We start from the raw sequence: 19,388 nt of genomic DNA, 5'->3' as shown, positions 1-19,388 counted from the left end.
AGTTTATTAGTATATCATAGTTCGAAAAAATAGTGACAAATGTTTTTATATTATAATCTTTTAGTCATTAGAGTATTAAATTAGCTAAATTTTTCTATTTTTATTTTTATAAAATTTATTAATAGATTATAATTAAAAAAAAGACATATTAAAAACCCTAATGAACTTATATCGCTATATTTTGGGTCTTAGAGTTTTTGTAATATCATTTTTTGGCCTTCAAGGCTTTGATATTCGTGTTCCGCCATTGACTATCATCATCACATGCATGTTGTCACCATCAATCGTTGTTTTTGATTGATATATAGAACACAATTAAGTTTTACATCTTCAAAATGGATCATGTATATGGAACGATTTAAACGTTCAGATGGGTTTTTTCTAGATCTTCAAAATGGATCCTGTAATATCATTTTTTTGGCCTCCAAGATTATGATAGTGTTCAAGATAAATGAGAAAATGCATGGATTTTGTAAATTAACATCACACAAAAGTTTAGTACATAAATTTCATCATTGCTCGGTTTTTTTTTTCTTACTGCAATATCGTAATACATCATTATTAGAAATAAAATAAAACAAATTAAACTTTTTTCTAAATAAATAATAATTTGGAAACTGTTTTAAATGAATCAAATCAAAACTAACACAACCCAACAACTGAATTCTATTGATTTCAAATTTCCTTCCACCACCGGCAGTAATATGTGTCTATAACTCCGTTGATTCTAGTATAACAGTAAATGATCTATATTAGAAATCATGTGATTCAACAACCGATAGGATCATTAATTTCAATTTCCTTTCCATACCAACTAATAATATGTTACATTTTTTCCGTCTAATTTTAGTCAAACCTTTTGATATTAATAGTAATTTAGGACAAGAGATCAATAAAACAACAATTTAATTAGACCTTTTATAGACTAAACTTCCGACTTTCCAATGGATCTCCAAATCAGCCAAGGGTTTCAAAACGTCGTGGCCAGAATGATGTGGGGGTTGTGGTTTTGATGGATACTGTCGTTGTGGGCTCGTTCTTTCTCTTCCTTGGGAGCTTGTTCTGGACACTGTCGTTGGCTTTTGTATCCTCTTCTTTCATTATTCACGGTGCAAGTTTGTTTCATGAGTTTGGGTTGGCTCTTTCTATTCTGATCGATCGTTGTGATTTCGGTTTGGCTCGCCGTCCTTGGCTCCATCTTTCTGGTCAAGAATCATTGAATTGGTCATTTTGCATAAGCCCAATATTGTATTTCTTTCGTGATGCTTCGGACGTACACGTGGTGTTTGTAAGTTCCTTCTCCTGCTAGCTGCATTATGGAGTGTCTCTTTGACTGATGTTTGGTGGCAACAAGTTTTGTTGGTGGAGGTACAATTAGAGGTTTTTGGTGTTGCCTATAGTTGATTTGTCGTTGTCTAGTTTAGGCTACAAATTCGAGCCAATAAATGTGTTAATCGATCTCACATTTGGAGTCCAGATATAAACAAGTTAACAAACCCAAAGTTTAGGTCATAATACATGACTTAAAGTAAATGATCACGGAACTCATGCTGGTAGCCTCTGACATCCAAGCAGGAATAAAAATTCTCTTGTGGCTACAGAGGTTCAAATGCGATGACTCCAGATTATCTACAAAGCAGGTGGTTGTCCTGAGATTAGTCGGCTCGCATAGCAAGTTGGATATCGAGGTTAATAAAAAAAAAACTATTCGAACTCGAGCTTGAGAACTACTTTTAAAATAATTATCCGATCTCAAAGACCAAATTTGTAAGAAATTGCAAATAGTAGGAAATGATTTGTAAATTTTAAACTATAGGGACTAAAATTTAAACAAACCATGTCGACCAAAAAATGTATTCTACTCTTTAACATATTTTATCATCTTCTTCTCCGTGTTATCATCTGCAATCTATGATTTCGATAAAGTGCAAGGTTTTGTGGTGCACAAGTAACGTGGGTACATTACAAGATGACGCTGATGAATTAATTGCTCTCATTACGCCATTAACAATCAAAGGGATTGAGTCTTGTTGTAGAACTCCAATAACTGAAGATGCCGAGAACTAGTTTCGCGGGTTCACTCTCTTCTCCCAAGGTGGACGTCGTCATCGACACCGGAAATCATCTCCTTAATCACACCGTTGATGGATTTTTGAAGATCGGAACTGTTTGTATTCATAATCACTTCTCTGTTTTTTTCCCGCAGTTAGGTTTTAATAGTTCGAATTTGAATCGTAATCATCCACATTTCAGGTTGCTGCTGCAAAAACGGCTGTGGAGGAGACTTTCCACGTAGTCAGAAGAGGTTTTCTTGTGTCTATTTTGAATCCTTTTCTTGTTTTACTACCTCATTTATGTTGATTTGATTTAAATCATTTGTGTGTATTAGTCTCAAGTTAATTGCAGGAAGTGAAATGCTCTTGTGGTCATTCGTCATTGGTTATTGATTGCCTGTGATGTCGCGATTGATGTTCAGTTTAAAGCATACTTAGTAGGAATTGGAACTATTTTAGGACTTCACATTCTGGATCTGATGTTAAACATACTGCCTTTCAAATGCATGCTGATATGGATTTCTTTTTACAAATTCAATGCAACACTATACCACAATATTAGTAAAATTTACTCGATCTAAAATCAGTCAAATGTTCTTCTTCTTCCTCAAATCAATATCTTCCAGATAGCCATTTAGTTCAATAAACTGCTTGAACTTTGAGTTGATTGCCTACACCAAAATTGAACATTGAGTTGTCCTTGCCCATCCTACAACTTAGAGAGATGATTTCTTTTTGTTAATGCCTTCTTTCCATCCATCACGATATTCATTTGTTAAAGTCTTCTCTTGTTGCCATAAACGCACTTTTAGATGTCATTGTGTGCATTTTTTGCAGTGTGTATATGACACATTATGATTTGCAGTTATCTTAGTCAAGTACATTTCTTGGCATTTGATAGTGTCTCTTGATCTTCATTTTTCAGGGAGTGTTTCAAAACATAACCTTGAGGATGCGGTGAGATACTGATATCTTTGTAGATCATTTCAATTTGAATTGTTAAGCGTTAATTACTTGCGAGTTTAGTGCCACTCTTATGTAAATTATACCCCAAAAGGAAAAGATTTCAAGTATCATCTTATAAATAGTACAAGTAGTCAAGCAGATACGTTCAACCCTCAAGAAACTTCACAGGATAACTATTTAAATCTAGGTTTGAGCAAATATAATAAATACATCGATTGCCATGTGCTTGATACTGATCCTGTTATACATACATAAATTTAGTGAAAATGAGAACTCTAACAGCCATTAATATTGCAGTTAAAGAAGATGTGTAAAGAAGGCGCATACTGGGGTAAGTTCATTTAGAATAGAAGTCTTCAACTTGCCAGTCTATTGCGATTATTTTCTTTCGAAAGGGAAAACTTAGTTCTGTCTCATCTTAACAGGAACGGTGGCTGGAGTATATGTTGGAATGGAGTATGGCATTGAGAGGGTTCGTGGCACCAGAGACTGGGTAATTTATGAGATTTTTCATGAAAAAACTGTTTTAAATAACGCTTTATGGCATGTTGTGTTTCTTTGGTTAAATCGAACCAAACTTATCCGGTAAATCCCACTTAGGGCCTTGGATGGGATGTAAGCAGACCTGTCCTCTACTCCAAAGACTAGAATAACTGTTCCTATACTCGGAAAAGATCTTCCCCATCTAAACACACACATACACTGACACAAACACACTTTGCTGAATGGGTGTGGCAAAGATTTTGTTTTCCGGTTACAAGTCAAACCAAACGAACAATGAATCTTTCATCTGGCATGGAGTAGGGTATGGGGAAGTAGGATGTATGCAGATCTTGTTCCCCATTCTTATTGCATATTAACCTGGTTGTATGACATTGAACATTTCTAGCTTCTAGTTCCTTGCATATATAAATCATGTTACTAAACTGCTGTTTCTAATGCCACCACAGAAGAACGCAATGATTGGTGGTGCATTGACCGGAGCACTCATATCGGCAGTCAGCAGCAACAAAGGGGACAAAATCATAACGGATGCCATCACAGGAGGTGCAGTTGCAACTGCTGCTGAGTTCCTCAATTATCTGACCTAAACATGCATCGGTTTACGAATAACACAATCCCATATACCTTGAAATCTTTTGTTTTTGCATGTTACATTCTGATGATACCTTGAAATCTTTTGTATCGCATGTTACATTCTGATGATACCTTNGCATGTTACATTCTGATGATACCTTGAAATCTTTTGTATCGCATGTTACATTCTGATGATACCTTTTAATAAGCGAGGAAGGAGCGTGTTTTATAATTTCATTTTGTTAATTTTCACAAAGAATATCTTCTCAACCTTCTATTGCGCTTTTGCAGCCTGATTTAGTCAGAATTGTCCAGGTAAACCATGTATGTTTTTTTTATTAACCTGAATATCCAACTTGTTATGTGAGCTGACTAATCTCAGGGCGACCACCTGCTTTGCAGATAGCCCGGAGCCACCGCATTTGAACATCCGTGGCCACAAGGGGATTTTTATTCCTCCTTGGACTTGAACCTAGGACCTCCCGATACTTTTGACCTTTAGAGCCAAGCTCAAACCAATCAGGCACCACCCTTGTGGTTCAGATAAACCATGTTTCATACACATCCATAATTAATCATGAATCAGCAGGTCCGAAAGCATCCATGAACTCTTGGAGGCTGCAAGTCTCATAATCCATCTTAGATCCTCCAAGAGTCATTGCATTTTGGTGTTGGAGTTAGATCTCACATTAACTAGACTTTGGAACATTTTATTTGACATATGTTTTAACCTCTTTTGTCCTAGAAACAACTTTTGGAAAGTACCCCACATAGCCAATTAATAGAATAATCCGTAAGAACTTCTATTTTAAGTTTTTGTTTCACCTAATTTTTTTTCCGTATAAATATAGTATCTAATGTATTAATTAACATATATTCGTTTCACAAGATGGTTGTTTCATATGTATTCGGTTCATAATGTGAAACTCTTTTACGTGTAATTTTTGTTTCATAAATACGTCAAAAATGTTCGTATTATGAACCGAGTACATGTGAAACAAACGTAAAATAAATATATGTTAATCAATATTGCAAATACTAGTCTTAGATGGAAAAAGAAGCATATGAAATAATACATGATGTACAAATTCTCAAGGTTATCATAATCTCATAGGTTCTTAAAAGAAGGTCCCTTGGATATATATATATATATATATATATATATACATACATACATACATATATATATATATGTGTGTGTGTGTATATAAATATATATATATATATATATATATATATATATNACATACATACATATATATATATATGTGTGTGTGTGTATATAAATATATATATATATATATATATATATATATATATGTATATATACATAGGTGGAGGTTCAAATGATAACACCTCCATTTTACGAGAATGCGAAAACATCCTTATCACATGTGATAATACACTTGAGGGGATTTGATGGTGTATGAATGTCATGCCTTGCGACTTAGGTCGCACCAAAGATCGTCTGAGTCTATGATTTAGTATCACATGTGATGGTCTTGATGAATTATGGTATCACATTAATAACACATTTATCACATGTGATAGTACATGTGAAGGGGCATAGTGGTGTAAGAGCGACTTGGCCTACAACCTAGATCGTGTCAAAAGTCATCCATGTCTCTGATTTAGTATCACATGTGTATCATATGTAATCAAATAATAGTATCATATATGATTGTTTATGGTAAAAATGTGTTCTTACATTCTTATAAAATGAATGTACGTTTAAACCCTTCCCCATATATATATATATATATATATATATATATATATATATATAAACGCATCAGAAAACCATGTTATCATATTTATTATTACAATTCTCGCTTCTCACATGATATTTACGCTCTCTCTCTATATATATTTGTAATCATGTCGAAGTTTGAACTACTTAAATATATCTTGTTTGGTGCAACAACGTCGACGATTACTGGTGGTGGAGGTCTGAGTGTCAGGATACATCCCACATCTGCAAACAAGTTGATTCAATTCAATTAGCCAAAGGCTTTAGGCTTGGTGAGTTCATTTCATCTATAATAAAGCAACACACTGCCTTTTCACCCTACACGTGTATGGATGGATGTCTTTCACCTCTCCCTCTTGGAATTGCATACTTCAATCACACATCAAACCATTCATACATTTTCAAGATTTTTTATTTATTTTCTTTTTCTGTCCTTTTCTAAATTCAAGAACACAGCAAAAGTCAAAAGTGATAATCAGTCAATTCCTTCCTCCTGATTAACTGTTCTTTCTCTTTACAAGATTTAATGAATTTCTCTTTGAAGATTTGAGTATCTGCAAAAAGTTAAAAGCTTCTTTTTGTTCATCCATGGATTGCTGCTCTGATTACTAACCATGAACATATCCAGTAATTTTCTTCAAAATATCATCAAACCCTTCAAGTTTAATTCAAGGAAAGGTGAAACCCAATCCATGATTTCTGTTATATTTTTTATTGTTATAGATTACAGATCCTCTGTTCTTGACATCTTCTCTTTTTCTTGATTATCAGAAGGACAAGAAGAAGATTTGGAAAAGATTGCTGCTGAAGAACATAAGGAATTCACTTTCCAAACCCTAGTTTCTGCAACAAGAAATTTCCATGCTGATAATAAGCTTGGCCATGGAGATTTTGGCCCTGTTTTCAAGGTTCCTTCCATCTCTGATAAGACTTTGACTCTTTGTTTTTAGTTATTCAAAAAGAACACAGCATCTTGACAGAAAGTGCCAATTGGCTTCTTCTTTTTTCCCTTGGAAAATTAGATAAAGTAGACTTGGTTAAACAACTTACCAAGTGCTTATTGCGTAATGTTTTCTTGAATCTGCACAGGGGAAGTTGGAAGATGGGAGGGTGATTGTTGTCAAAAAGTTGTCACATTCCTATCAGATTGTGAAGGACTTCACAAAAGAGATGAGACTGTTAACTCGAGTGCAGCATCGCAATGTTGTGAACTTAATAGGATACTGTGTGCACCCGGAAAAGCTTTTAGTATACGAATATGTTGTTAATGGCAGCTTAGATGAGCTTCTTTTCGAATCTGGAGATCGAGATTCACTAGATTGGAAGAGAAGATATGATGTAATTTGTGGTGTTGCTCGTGGATTGCGTTACCTGCATCAAGATTCGCATGAATGCTTCATCCATAGAGATATGAAAGCCAGTAATGTATTGCTGAACGAGAAATGGGTACCCAAGATTGCCGATTTCGGGATGGCTAGACTCTATCCTGAAGATCAGACTCGTGTTAATACCCGTGTGGCGGACACTAATGGGTATGTAGCACCAGAGTATGCAATGCATGGTAACTTAACTGTGAAAACGGATGTTTACAGTTTCGGGGTGTTGGTTCTAGAGATCGTTAGCGGTCAGAAGAACTTGAGTTTCAGTCTGGATTCTGATTGCCAAAATCTACTGGATTGGGCTTATAAGATGTACAAGAAAGGGAAAGGTTTTGAGATTATGGATTCGAGATTGGGTTCTTCGGTTGCGCATGATCAGGTGGAAGCTTGTGTGCAGATCGGATTGTTGTGCACTCAATCTGATCCCCAGCTCCGACCCACCATGGACCGTGTGGTGACGATGCTATCGAAAAAATCTGGTGCTCTAGATGAACCGATTCGGCCTGGTATACCAGGTACAAGGTACAGAAGGTCTAGAGCCTCTACTTCTAACTTTTGAACTATACTTAGGGAATGTTTGGTTGGTTTTCATTAAGTCATGTATAGGTAAAGCTGTCTGTGTATTAATATGTTTGTATAGAATCGGAAAGATTTTTGTTTACGAGGGTTTTTCATAGATGAAAGAAGAGTGATTTTTAATTGAGATGGACAAGTCCAGAAAAAAAGTCGACTTTATGCATAAAGCTCCTCTCTAAAAGCTTACTAAATAAGTCAATTTATGTATCATTAAACTACTACCAAACAGTCATATATAGCTAAGCAAATAAGTTGTGAATTATATTAACCTTGTTAAACTGTTAACAGTTAACACAGTTTGGACCCCCATGAGTCCATGAATCTAACATTTGCAGACAAATGGCCCAAGCCATTGATGATCTTAGGAGCAGAAACTTGTGTTGGTCGAAAATCAGATGTTCCAACTCAAATGCAATGCATTCAGACTCCAATGTCTGGATTCATGAAAGCATTTTAATGAGTTCCTGTTCAAAGCATTTTGGATCGAGATATTTAGATGATGTGCTTGTTCTCGATGAATCCTGACCGCTCCAAAAATCGCACTTAAGGTCATTGAAATGATCATAATTGTAATTGTGTTAATTAAATAATGCTATGCATCTGTATATTATTTAAACTCTTGATCTTGTTCTCAGTATTTTCTCCTGAACCATGGTTCCAAGTAGGAATGTTCGTGTCGTGGTTTAGGGTACAACCGCAAACCACACCATATATGTGGTTTGAGCATTTTTCCAAACCACAAACTCCCCGCATATTCCCATTGTTCTAAAAGGCTTGTTGCATAGCTGTCGTGGCACGTTGTGCCTGAAGACTTGTGTCTCATGTCATGTTAAACTAGTGACATGTTATGGTCTAATGCTCGGGTTTTGTAACATGATATTTGATTTTTCTTACCTTTTTATTGACAAACTCATGGTCTTGCCGTAGATTCCAAGCCTTAAGGCTTGACCTTGTTGTCACACTATGTTTCATGCCATTTAGAACATTGCATATGCATCAAGCCGCAAAAAATAACTAATGATAAGTAAATTCATGATTTTAAGCTAACCAATATTTGACAAGTCTTAATTTGAAATATTTGTATCAACTCAAAACATGTGCATATAAACACACCAAACAACTTGTACACTTGCTAAACTAATTAAATAACCGAACACATATCATATGGGATCTCAAACTCAACTCGCGTAATGTTGATTGTCAACTGTCACAACGGAACTAACCATACATAATAATTTTTACCGTTGTTATAACTAATTGAACTGAACTAAATACAGAGGCACCTTTTACCTTATTTTAGAATCGAAAATTAAAATACAAAAAAAGAAATAACGACAAAATAAATAATATACAAAGAATCCGATTCCTATTCTAATGAATTGAAATTTATTAAGATAACAAATGAAGTTGGAGCTGCCCCCAACACAGGAAACATCATGAAAAAGGTGCCCCTTCCCCTTCCCCTACTTGCATTTTTTTTAACAACGTCGATATTTGAATAAAATAAATAAAACTAATTCTCATTTAATGATAAAAAGTATCAAATGTCTTTTTGGCACCGGTGCAAGTATTCAATGTTCCACCTAAATCTATTTTGGTTATTTGCGTTATGCCACCAAAAGTTTCCCACTTTTCGTTAAAGTTAACACAAAATTAAAAAAGAAAAGTTCAAAAAAACCCATTTTCATTTTGATTTTTTAAGTCTTTATACCAAGCATTGTCATTGTTGTTCTTCCTCTTTTCTATCTTGTTTTTTGTTTTTCGATTCTCTCGTTTGTACAACACGTTAATGGAGCACGTATATACATAACAAAGAAGAGGGGAAATTAAAAAAAACAATAAAAGCTGATAAAAAGAGGGAGACCGATGGCAAGGGCCCAACGATAATGGGAATTGGGGAGTGATGACATTAGGTACAATGGATATGTATGACGTATGATTTGAGAATGGTGAAATTGATTTAGGTTTTTTCTTTACTTTTAAACATCTTCGCCAGTTACTGGTAGTTCTTTTGGTTAAAAATATGCTTGTAACTAATTTCTAGAAGGTCCATTGTTTATTTATTTAAAAAAATGTTAATGGACTTAATCATTTAAAAAAAATAGTTACATACTTGATCAATCAAAATAGGATAGTTTATTGGATTATATTGAATCTTTCAGAAATTAAAAACTAAAAGTTTTATCTATTTATTTATGAATATTCTTAAAGGAATACAATGTCCTTTTTTTATAAACGTTATTAGCTGTAACATGTTATAAAAAGTCTTGATAACCATTATTAAGAGGTTTTCGTTACTTCAAATCGCAAAACCAGATTGCTACGTGAAATAGGATAGAATGAACTGAAGGGGTGTTAAGTTTGGATGATAGTATTAATGTTCGATATGAGAATCAAAATGGAAAAAAAAAACATTTGGTTTGATATAATATATCGAGCCTATTACCCTAAACCCCGTAATCTCTCACTTCGAGTCAAATTGGAGGGAATGAAAAATCTTGTTAAAGGACAACCTGGTAATTTAAATTTGCTTTTGGAAATTATCGTTGCTGCTTGAAGTCTATTGATTTTGTTGTTGTTTATTTTTACCTTGTGTATGGTACTTCAAGTTTGCTTTTAGTAGTTTACGTTTATTGCTTCTCAAAATCTTAGTATTGTTTCTTTCAACAACGATTTTCATATTTTGTTGTAATACTGTTTTTTTTTTCGCAATGTCGGTTTTGTTGGTCACGTAAGTACTGGTAGTTTAGGTTTTTTTCACATTTTGCTTTAAATAAATTGTTGTTTCTGATGTTGGTGTCGACACAACCATTATTGAAAGAATAACTTTTGTCTGCTTTTAGAAATAGTTGGTTCACGTAATTTTTTAGATCCAAATGGTACGACTACCCATTAAAGAAAGACAATGAATGTTATGGTAACTTTTGTTGTATCAACACGCAACAAATAACATTGTGTCTTTATACTTACCTACTTTTCATATAAGATTCACAAAATCAAAACAAAGGAAGAAAAACTGACGGATTGTATGAATTTGATGTTTTAGGTTGACGATGCTTCATATCGATTAACCTTTAGGAAACTATGTGATATCGTCAGTGATAATAATCGAACATTCAAATCTACAAGAATGGGAAAAAAATCTAAATTTAGAGAACCCTTTGGTGGAGTTGGAAAACTGTTGCTCACTTTGTACTAAAACTTCAGGTTCTGAGACCAATCATTTTCAAATTCACAGTTTTCAGCTTAAATTTTGGTATTTTTTTTTAAATCTCGACTAAATCTTAGGTTGCTTATTTGCAAAATAAGGAATTAACCGACAAATCTATATTAATATTCTGAAATATTTGTACAAATTTGTTTTTATAATCAAATTGTGACACACCTTAAAAAATATTATAAGTCTGCATTTGGTTATTATAGAAATCCAAAACTAACATGTTAGGCTGCAACATGCATAAGTACAATTATACAAAAAGTGAATACAACGCTAGGAGGTCAAGTACTTTTGTTTAGTTTATGCACTAGTCACTACATTGCTGATGAACGAGACTAATTAAGAAAATATACCGTTATATCAGTATCAATTATTTGTCAGGGAGAAATGTAACATCAAAACTGAACAAATTATTAAAAGTTGAATATGGTTTATTGGAATAGAGATTTTGATTTAATATAATTTAGATAAATTAGCAATAGTAATAGGACTAGAATATGGTGACTACTAACTACAAGGACTAAAATAAGCAATAAACGAAAGTAAATGGACTTAATATGTAGTTTCTTATAATTCCGAATGTATATGCTTTCAACATATCATCATCATCATTCACATACACCATCAACACCCGATCATCCCCCTATCACTCTCACTTAGTCCAGCTTCCACTGGATAGAGAAATGGCTGTTTCCCTTCTTATTTCCCATTTTACCCCTATTATTTCGCTATATTTACTCTTACACTCCACCCTCATCTCCGCCGTTAACATTACCCATCTCTTATCTCCTTACCCAGATCTCTCCGACTTCTCCAACCTCCTCTCCACCACCACCGTCGCCGCCGATCTCTCCCAGCGCACCTCCCTCACCCTCCTCGCCGTTCCCAATTCCTTCCTCCGATCCTCCGACCTTATCCGCCGTTCTCCCTCCTCCACCAACATCGCCGACGTCATCCGCTACCATGTCCTCTTACAATACCTCTCCCTCCACGACCTTTCCCGTTTACCCCCTTCCGGCAAACTCATCACTACTCTCTTTCAAACTACCGGACGAGCCACCAACAACTTCGGTTCGGTTAACGTCACCTACGACAGCAAAACCAATACCACCACCGTTCGATCCCCCGCCGCGTACTCCCAGACCCCCAACAACGCCACCATCATCTCTATGATAAAAAATTTACCGTACAACGTAACCATCTACTCCGTCAATTCGCTAATCGTCCCTTACGGATTCGATCTACTCGCATCGGAGACTCGGCCGCCGTTAGGGCTTAACATCAGTGAAGCGTTAATCGACGGTCATAACTTCAATGTGGCGGCCTCGATGCTTGCTGCATCTGGAGTCGTTCAGGAATTTGAATCTGATGAAGGCGGTGCAGGAATTACACTTTTCGTTCCAACCGACGACGCCTTCGCCGATCTGCCGGCAACGGCGAACTTCCAGTCGTTACCGGCTGATAAAAAAGCCGACGTCTTAAGGTTTCACGTGCTACATTCGTACTATCCGCTCGGGTCGCTCCAATCGATAGTGAACCCTGTTCAACCAACCCTAGCCACCGAGGACAAAGGAGCCGGTAGCTTCACATTGAACATCTCTCGGGTTAACGGGTCGGTTGCAATTAATACGGGCATCATTCAAGCCTCCGTAACACAAACCGTATTCGATCAGAACCCGGTTGCAATTTTCGGGATTTCTAGGGTTTTATTACCAAAGGAGATATTTGGGAAAAATGCAATACCGGAAAAGTCCCCTCCCATCAATGGTGCTCCGTCACCAGTTATGTCAACACCGCCGCTGAATTTTCCACCGGAATTGTACGGACCATCGTCGCCACCAGGTTCGAGAGAGGAATTGCACTCCTCGGCGACGGTACGGAGTATGAATTTGGGTGTTTTGTGTATAGGATTGTTGTATGTATTTGTATGAATCTTCTTCCCTTTTGTCATCTTATAAAATCAATCACTCTATAAATTATTGGATGGAAAAAAAGAGAGACAAAAAGGTTTCTTTTTCTTTTCCTCTTCGTTTTTTACAGGTAGCATTTTACAAACAGAAAAAAAAAAGCATCCACTTTCAAGAAGGATTTCAAGATTTTCCTTCATTTCTTTTTGGTTCTGGTTTTCTCCTTCTATCTACATTGAAGTTGATGTTGTTGTAAAGAATTATTTCTTTGTTCTATAATTTAATTTGTTGTTGAATGAAACATGCATTTTGAAGGCTTCTTATACATATTTTTTGGATGGTTGCTATATATATTCCAAAACTAGGAACTTGATTCAGTCTTGTTCATTGGACGTGTCTGTATACCATTTGTGTTAGAAGGTTTCCATTGCTCACTCCAGCAAATTTTGGAACTTTAGGCAGTGTTTTATGCAGCCAGCTTAATTTGGTCCAATCGATCATCATACCCTTTGAAGAAATTGGCCTAAATCACTCTCAGGATTGAAGAAATCAGCATAATTCAAGATTGTGGTTTAAGGTCCAATTCAGAATTGGCCTAAATCACTCTGTGGATTGTTCTTCCGTACTTGTAGAAGAGTCTTTCCTGGTGGGTGGTGAGAGGAGAGGGTAAAATGGGTATTTTAGATGATGATGAGTTTGATTAAAAATTGAATATTAAATGGTAATGTTGATTTGGTGGGTTGTTAACTGGGTTTGGATTGTAGTGGGAATAGCAATAAAAAGGGGGTGGCGATGGAAGTGGATGACAGAGTGGCTAAAAGTGGTGATTTTGGTATGAACGGCTGCGATTGGAAAGACATTTATTCCGAGATAGATTGCTTGCTGTAGACTGCTGCCACCACACTTGCGCCTTTGTACGGTCTGGAATGGGAAGTGATAGATCTATTCAGATCCTGCTGTCGTAACTCCAACTCTCTAAATAAGTTGATCATCATCATCTAGGCCCAGCCAAGTCTGTAATGGATCTCGCTTTTACTTTTAACAGATTAAAAGAGTTGGGTCTTTGTGGTGGTATTTCTTTAACAAGTCGAGTCCTTGATGAAAACCATGAGAATCCAATTTGTTAAAAGAAAACTGCAACTATAGGGATCTAGCTTGCTAAAAAATGAAACTATATGGGCCCATCTTGCTAAAAATGAAACTACAAGGGCATGTTCTGTTAATTTTTCGAAATTGTATATTTAACTACTTGATATTAATGCTCGACGCCAAAGTTCGACTTGCTAAAATAGTTGAAGTTCATTAGAGGGAACTTCAAGATATTGAACCTCAATCCTACCACCAAGTGAGGTTTTATCTCATATATTTACAAATGAACCTTCTCAAATCTTGAAAAAAGAAATATGAATGCTTGAAACTGAGAGTTGTAATGGAAAATTCATTATCTGGTGTAGAATGCATATACATCTCGTGGCTCGATAATGATGTTTAGTCAACTTGAAACACGAGACGAAGATCTAGTCTTACATGTTTTCAACATGAACGAATCAATGAAAACTAAGATTAGGTCAAAAGAGAGTTCAAATGCATAAAATAAAGACAGTGTTTTAAAAGCTATCGGTTATATTTGTTTCCATCTAATACTTTTTAAGTTTTATCCACATGCGATTAATGGTGCTTATGAGTTGGATTGATCGGGTTGAAAACATTTGAGCAACTCAATCTAATGCTTGCAGTTTGAAAATTTTTAACCCAACCCGAACCGTACGGGTTGGTTGGGTTGATACTTTGATACATTAAAATATTCTTTTAATCTTGAATATGTTATTTCTTCACTCATAATTTTTTTTATCATCAGTCATTTGATACAACTTATCCATACGTCTTACATATGTTATATTCAGTTAATTTTCTCAATTTACATATATATGTTCACAGTTAATGAATATATAGAGATGTGAATAAATTGAAAATATGTGTATATAAAGAGTATACGTGATAGTGTAATTGTCTAATGTATATATCAATAGAAGTTTAACAATCATATTAAATCCAAAAAATAAAAAGATATCAGGTTCATCGGGTTGGGTTGTGTTCAAATAATAGTAATTCAATATCAAACCAATACCTATAGTTTGAAATTTTTATAACTCAATTAGACATTGAGTTGCTTCAAGTTAAGTTATTTCACATTGGGTTTTATTGATCGGGTTAGTTAGATTTTTGAGCAACCCTAATTACGAGAGCTAATATCATTTGGTAAGAAGGCACGTTTTGGACTCGATCATACTTTCAAGATTGGGCTTCCTTTACAATCCGAATCTTATCATTCAAAAGTGTTCCACTTGCTATATCTATTATTTAACTATTGCATTTGTAGGGAATCTAAACCAATATTTTTCCGAATAAGCTCCTACTCTAACTTAGGTGCCATTTACTAAACGCTTATTGGGGTAAGTGTTTATAGATAAAATTCAACATTATTACTTATTTATCGGATAAGATTTTAGTCCATCAAAACGGTATTATATTCAACAATTTACCCGGTAAGCGCTAACCGTAGTAAGAGTCGTCACCATCACTAACCGAGTAAGACTTCTGGTCTTGCTTTAGCACTTACTGGGTAAGATTCTTGGTCTTTTCTATATTCATCCCGTAAGATAATATGACTTGGTAAACGCTTATAGTATCTCATTTCTTCTGTGTAGAAAGCTCCCTAAAATATATTTATTTTGTTTTATTATTATTTGTTTAATTAGTAATTGAAAACCCTAAGGGTGCGTTTGGTTTGCAGGAATGTTTCTGAAGGATTTGGATTCCATGGGATTTGGATTGGATTAGATTTAAAATTCATTCATGTGTTTGGTTTGCAGGATTTGGACATAATATGACCATATTGTATACCATGAACTTTAACTATATATCTTGAAGAATCATAAAACTGCATATAGAAGTAGACTAGAAATAGCAAAATTCCTATGATCATGCATCTGAAGAATCAGTTTAAGCAAGCATATAGCAATGACGATGAAACCATCATATGTACGGAGCACACTTAAACAAAAACTATATACTTGAGAAAAGTTTTCATCAAACAAGGAGGACTACTCTGTTCATACCTATTCAGATTTAAGCATCTACAAAAGGTGTTATATGATTTACCTGCTGAGAGTGATGCGAGAAGGCGGCGAACAAGAAAGACGTTTTGGCTCAAGGGGTTTTGGCTCAAGGCGGTTCAGGGCGCAGCTTCGCGAGGGGAAAAGGAAGGGAGCACCGGCGAGACGACCTTAGGGCACAGCTTCGCAAGGGACGGAAAGGGAGCACCGGCGAGACGACCTTAGGGCACAGCTTCGCAAGGGACGGAAAGGGAGCACCGGCGAGACGACCTTAGGGCACAGCTTCGCAAGGGACGGAAAGGGAGCACCGGCGAGACGACCTTAGGGCACAGCTTCGCAAGGGACGGAAAGGGAGCACCGGCGAGACGACCTTAGGGCACAGCTTCACAAGGGACGGGAAGGGAGCACCGACGATGGAAGGGAAGGGATGGGAGGGAATATGGGTAAAAGAAGCGGGAGGAAGGAAGGGAGACGCAATAATCGATAGGAAGCGATGGGAAGGAAAGGATTGGATTTGAAATCTCACCCCTTTGCAAAGGATTTCCAAATCTCGCATACACTGGATTTTAATCAAATCCCTTCAATTTGGCAAACCAAACATAGGATTGGAATGGATTTAAAATCTAAATCCCCCCAAATTCATTTCATTCTTGCAAACCAAACGCACCCTAAGAGTATCTCATTTCCCACTTGTGGAAAGCCCTATAAAATATTATTTTAATATTATTCGTTTAATTAATAACTAGAAAAAATAAAAAATCACATTTAGAAAGTACAAAAATAGTATTAAAAATTTAATATAATATATTATAACTATTTAAGTAGAGATAAGGTTGGAATAATTACGCTAATGCCATGTTTGTTAATAGCTGAGTGAGGTTAGTGAGAATCAACTTATTGAGTCGATTATAAATTATTATTTGGTATTAGCTTAATGATATATAAATTGACTTATTTAGTAAGTTTTTAGAGGAAAATCTTATACATAACGTCAAGTGTTTTCTACACCTGTTCATTCCAATTAAAAAACACGCACATTCCATTTATGAAAAACCTCTTCCAAACAAAAATCTTGTCAATCTATACAGACAAAGTAATATATACAGACAGTTTTATTCATACATGACTTGATTAAAAAATCAATCAAACAATCACTATGTTAAAAACCACTCTCTACACTAGATTTAAGGCAAATAACTTCATACATTAATTTAAATACAGAGAGTATGATTAAAAATTATGTAATCTATAAATCGTTAAGGAAGTGTTATATACGTGTTTAGAATATGATTTAGGGGCCGTTTACCAAATGCTTACTTGAGTGAGCGCTTACCAAATCACATTACATTATCGAATGAATATGGTAAGAACCAAAAATCTTACCCGGTAAGTGAGAGCAACAACTCTTACCACGGTAAGTGCTTACCGGGTAAATTGTTGCATTTTATGCCGTTTTGATGGACTAAAATCTTATCCGGTAAGTAAATGATAGTGTTAATTTTTTTGCCTGTAAACACTTACTGGATAAGTGTTTGATAAACGGCCCTTACTGGAACTTGTAACGTCATAAGCAAATAATTATTTTCTTAAAGCTAAGAATAGTAAAATAATTTGCATTTTATCTCAATATTCAGTTTTATTATATCAACTAATTACATGATTATTTAAATCGGATTTTCTAAACCCTAATAAATTCAAAGTTTATCTAATCAATTTACACGAACACTCTGTAATTAATTATTTGCGGAATTTAATCGTATTGACCGGTTTAATTCCATATTCAAACATCTTAAAGGGACATTTAGTTTGATAAAATGATTTTAAAGTATTTAGATTTTGTGGAAGAATTTAGAATTAGACGGATTTAAAGTCTTTAATGTGTTCGGTTTATAGGATTTGGAAAAGAATTGAATTCCATTTTTTTTACAAATACTTTATAAAAATAGATTATAAATAGTTAAAAAAATGTTTTTATTAATTAATTATTACAAAACAAATATTTTGGACATATTTTAATACATTATGACAACCAAACCATACGAAATACCAATCACCCATGTGGGATTTTAAAATCCTATAATTATGGAATTTTAATTTAAATTCAAGAAATCTTTCAAATCAAACACGAGATTGGAATATAATTCAATCTCAAATTCCTTCAAATTAAAGATCTCTTAATTCAACAACATAAATTAATATTATATATATAGGTGGAGATTCAAACGAGAACACCTCTATTTTACGAGAATGTAAGAACACATTTATCACATGTGACAATACGCGTGAAGGGACCCTGTGATGTGCGGATGACATGTTCTACGACTTAGGTCGCGCCAAAGATTGTCTGCGTTTATGATTTAGCATCACATGTGATGATCTTGATGGATTATAGTATCATATCAACAACACCCTTGTCACATGTTATAATACTTGTGAGGGGGCTTAGTGGTGTAAKGGCGCTTTGGCCCGAAACCAAGATCGCATCGAAAATCGTTCACGTCTCTGGTTCAATATCACATGTGCATCATATGTGATGGAATAATAGTATCACATGTGATTGTCTATAGTAAAAATGTGTTCTTACGTTCTCGTAAAATGAAGGTTTTCTCGTTTGAACAAATACAACCATGTCCATTTGTACAATCAATGCAACCCAATCAATTGAGTTTTTTATGAAAATGATAAGAGTTCATTTATTATAATTTGAATAATTATGAAAGATGACTAGAGTTCATTAATTATGATAAATATTTTATATCAGATGTGATAACCAGATCTTGGTTATTACCCAAGGTATTTAATACGTGATTATTTGATTTAATAATTACGTGATAGCATGATATTTGATACATGCTGGTATGAGAATTTGTGACTTAGTTGGATATATATATATATATATATATATATGTTTATATGCATGCATGGAAGTATGGATATGTATGTATGCATGTGTATGTATGGTATATGTGTGTGGGAAAAGGGTTAGYCGACTTTCCCTTTTTGGGAAAGTATAAAAAGGGGCTTCACCCCTACAATTTGGTTTCTTACCATTTTGAGAATTGAGAGGGATTTAGAGAAAGGTTGTCCGGATTGCATATTARAGGAAGAATTCAAGTTGAATTCAAGAGTTGGATTTCAAAGGTTGATTGCAAGTATTTTGGTGTCAAAAGCTTTATAAAGGTGARTGATTTCTAAATCTTTTGCATAAAAATTTACTACTGATTTTATTAGTATGCTTCGTATTCTTATCCTTTGAAATGGAACTTTGATTATATTGTCTAAGTGTTTATCCGGACAAAGTTTGACCGGATAAGGGTTTAAACCGGATAAGCCTTGAGAGGTTTAT

The 19,388-nt window shown here is 34.9% G+C and overlaps 3 protein-coding genes across 4 annotated transcripts; all 3 read left to right on the top strand.

Annotated features, from left to right (window-relative positions):
- Positions 1–1,910: 1,910 nt before the first annotated feature.
- LOC112507026 (outer envelope pore protein 16, chloroplastic) lies at positions 1,911–4,330 on the top strand. 2 transcript variants are annotated; one of them, XR_003068500.1, is made up of 7 exons: positions 1,911–2,167; positions 2,254–2,305; positions 2,980–3,011; positions 3,318–3,351; positions 3,446–3,513; positions 3,971–4,176; positions 4,243–4,330. XR_003068500.1 is itself a non-coding variant. In XM_025111415.1 (6 exons), the coding sequence occupies exons 1-6, from the start codon at positions 2,054–2,056 to the stop codon at positions 4,109–4,111; spliced, it is 441 nt and encodes a 146-aa protein (XP_024967183.1). In that variant the 5' UTR covers positions 1,911–2,053; the 3' UTR covers positions 4,112–4,232. The 2 variants fall into 2 exon arrangements, 1 of the variants encoding a protein (XP_024967183.1); XM_025111415.1 differs by lacking the exon at positions 4,243–4,330 and having other exon boundaries at positions 3,971–4,232.
- Positions 4,331–6,036: 1,706 nt separating this feature from the next.
- On the top strand, positions 6,037–7,983 carry LOC112506917 (cysteine-rich receptor-like protein kinase 10). The gene is made up of 3 exons (XM_025111249.1): positions 6,037–6,119; positions 6,619–6,755; positions 6,937–7,983. The coding sequence occupies exon 3, from the start codon at positions 7,018–7,020 to the stop codon at positions 7,783–7,785; it is 768 nt and encodes a 255-aa protein (XP_024967017.1). The 5' UTR covers positions 6,037–6,119; positions 6,619–6,755; positions 6,937–7,017; the 3' UTR covers positions 7,786–7,983.
- Positions 7,984–11,702: 3,719 nt separating this feature from the next.
- LOC112507414 (fasciclin-like arabinogalactan protein 4) lies at positions 11,703–13,248 on the top strand. The gene has a single exon (XM_025111994.1). It carries the CDS (start codon positions 11,703–11,705, stop codon positions 12,948–12,950), a length of 1,248 nt encoding a protein of 415 aa, XP_024967762.1. The 3' UTR covers positions 12,951–13,248.
- The last annotated feature ends 6,140 nt before the right edge of the window (positions 13,249–19,388 follow it).

Source organism: Cynara cardunculus (genome assembly GCF_001531365.2).
Source record: "Cynara cardunculus var. scolymus isolate 2C chromosome LG 2, CcrdV1, whole genome shotgun sequence".
In the NCBI taxonomy this organism is placed as follows: domain Eukaryota; kingdom Viridiplantae; phylum Streptophyta; class Magnoliopsida; order Asterales; family Asteraceae; genus Cynara; species Cynara cardunculus.
The sequence above is the reverse complement of the archived record's forward strand: the minus strand, read 5'-3'. Positions and strand labels throughout refer to the sequence as shown.

Bases quoted from the DNA above. Each gene is read 5' to 3' on its own strand.
- LOC112506917 (XM_025111249.1), top strand. From the start codon at position 7,018: ATGAGACTGTTAACTCGAGTGCAGCATCGCAATGTTGTGAACTTAATA.
- LOC112507026 (XM_025111415.1), top strand. From the start codon at position 2,054: ATGCCGAGAACTAGTTTCGCGGGTTCACTCTCTTCTCCCAAGGTGGAC. The intron at 3,012-3,317 runs GTGAGATACTGA...TTAATATTGCAG, and splicing joins AACATAACCTTGAGGATGCG to TTAAAGAAGATGTGTAAAGA. The intron at 3,352-3,445 runs GTAAGTTCATTT...TCATCTTAACAG, and splicing joins TAAAGAAGGCGCATACTGGG to GAACGGTGGCTGGAGTATAT.
- LOC112507414 (XM_025111994.1), top strand. From the start codon at position 11,703: ATGGCTGTTTCCCTTCTTATTTCCCATTTTACCCCTATTATTTCGCTA.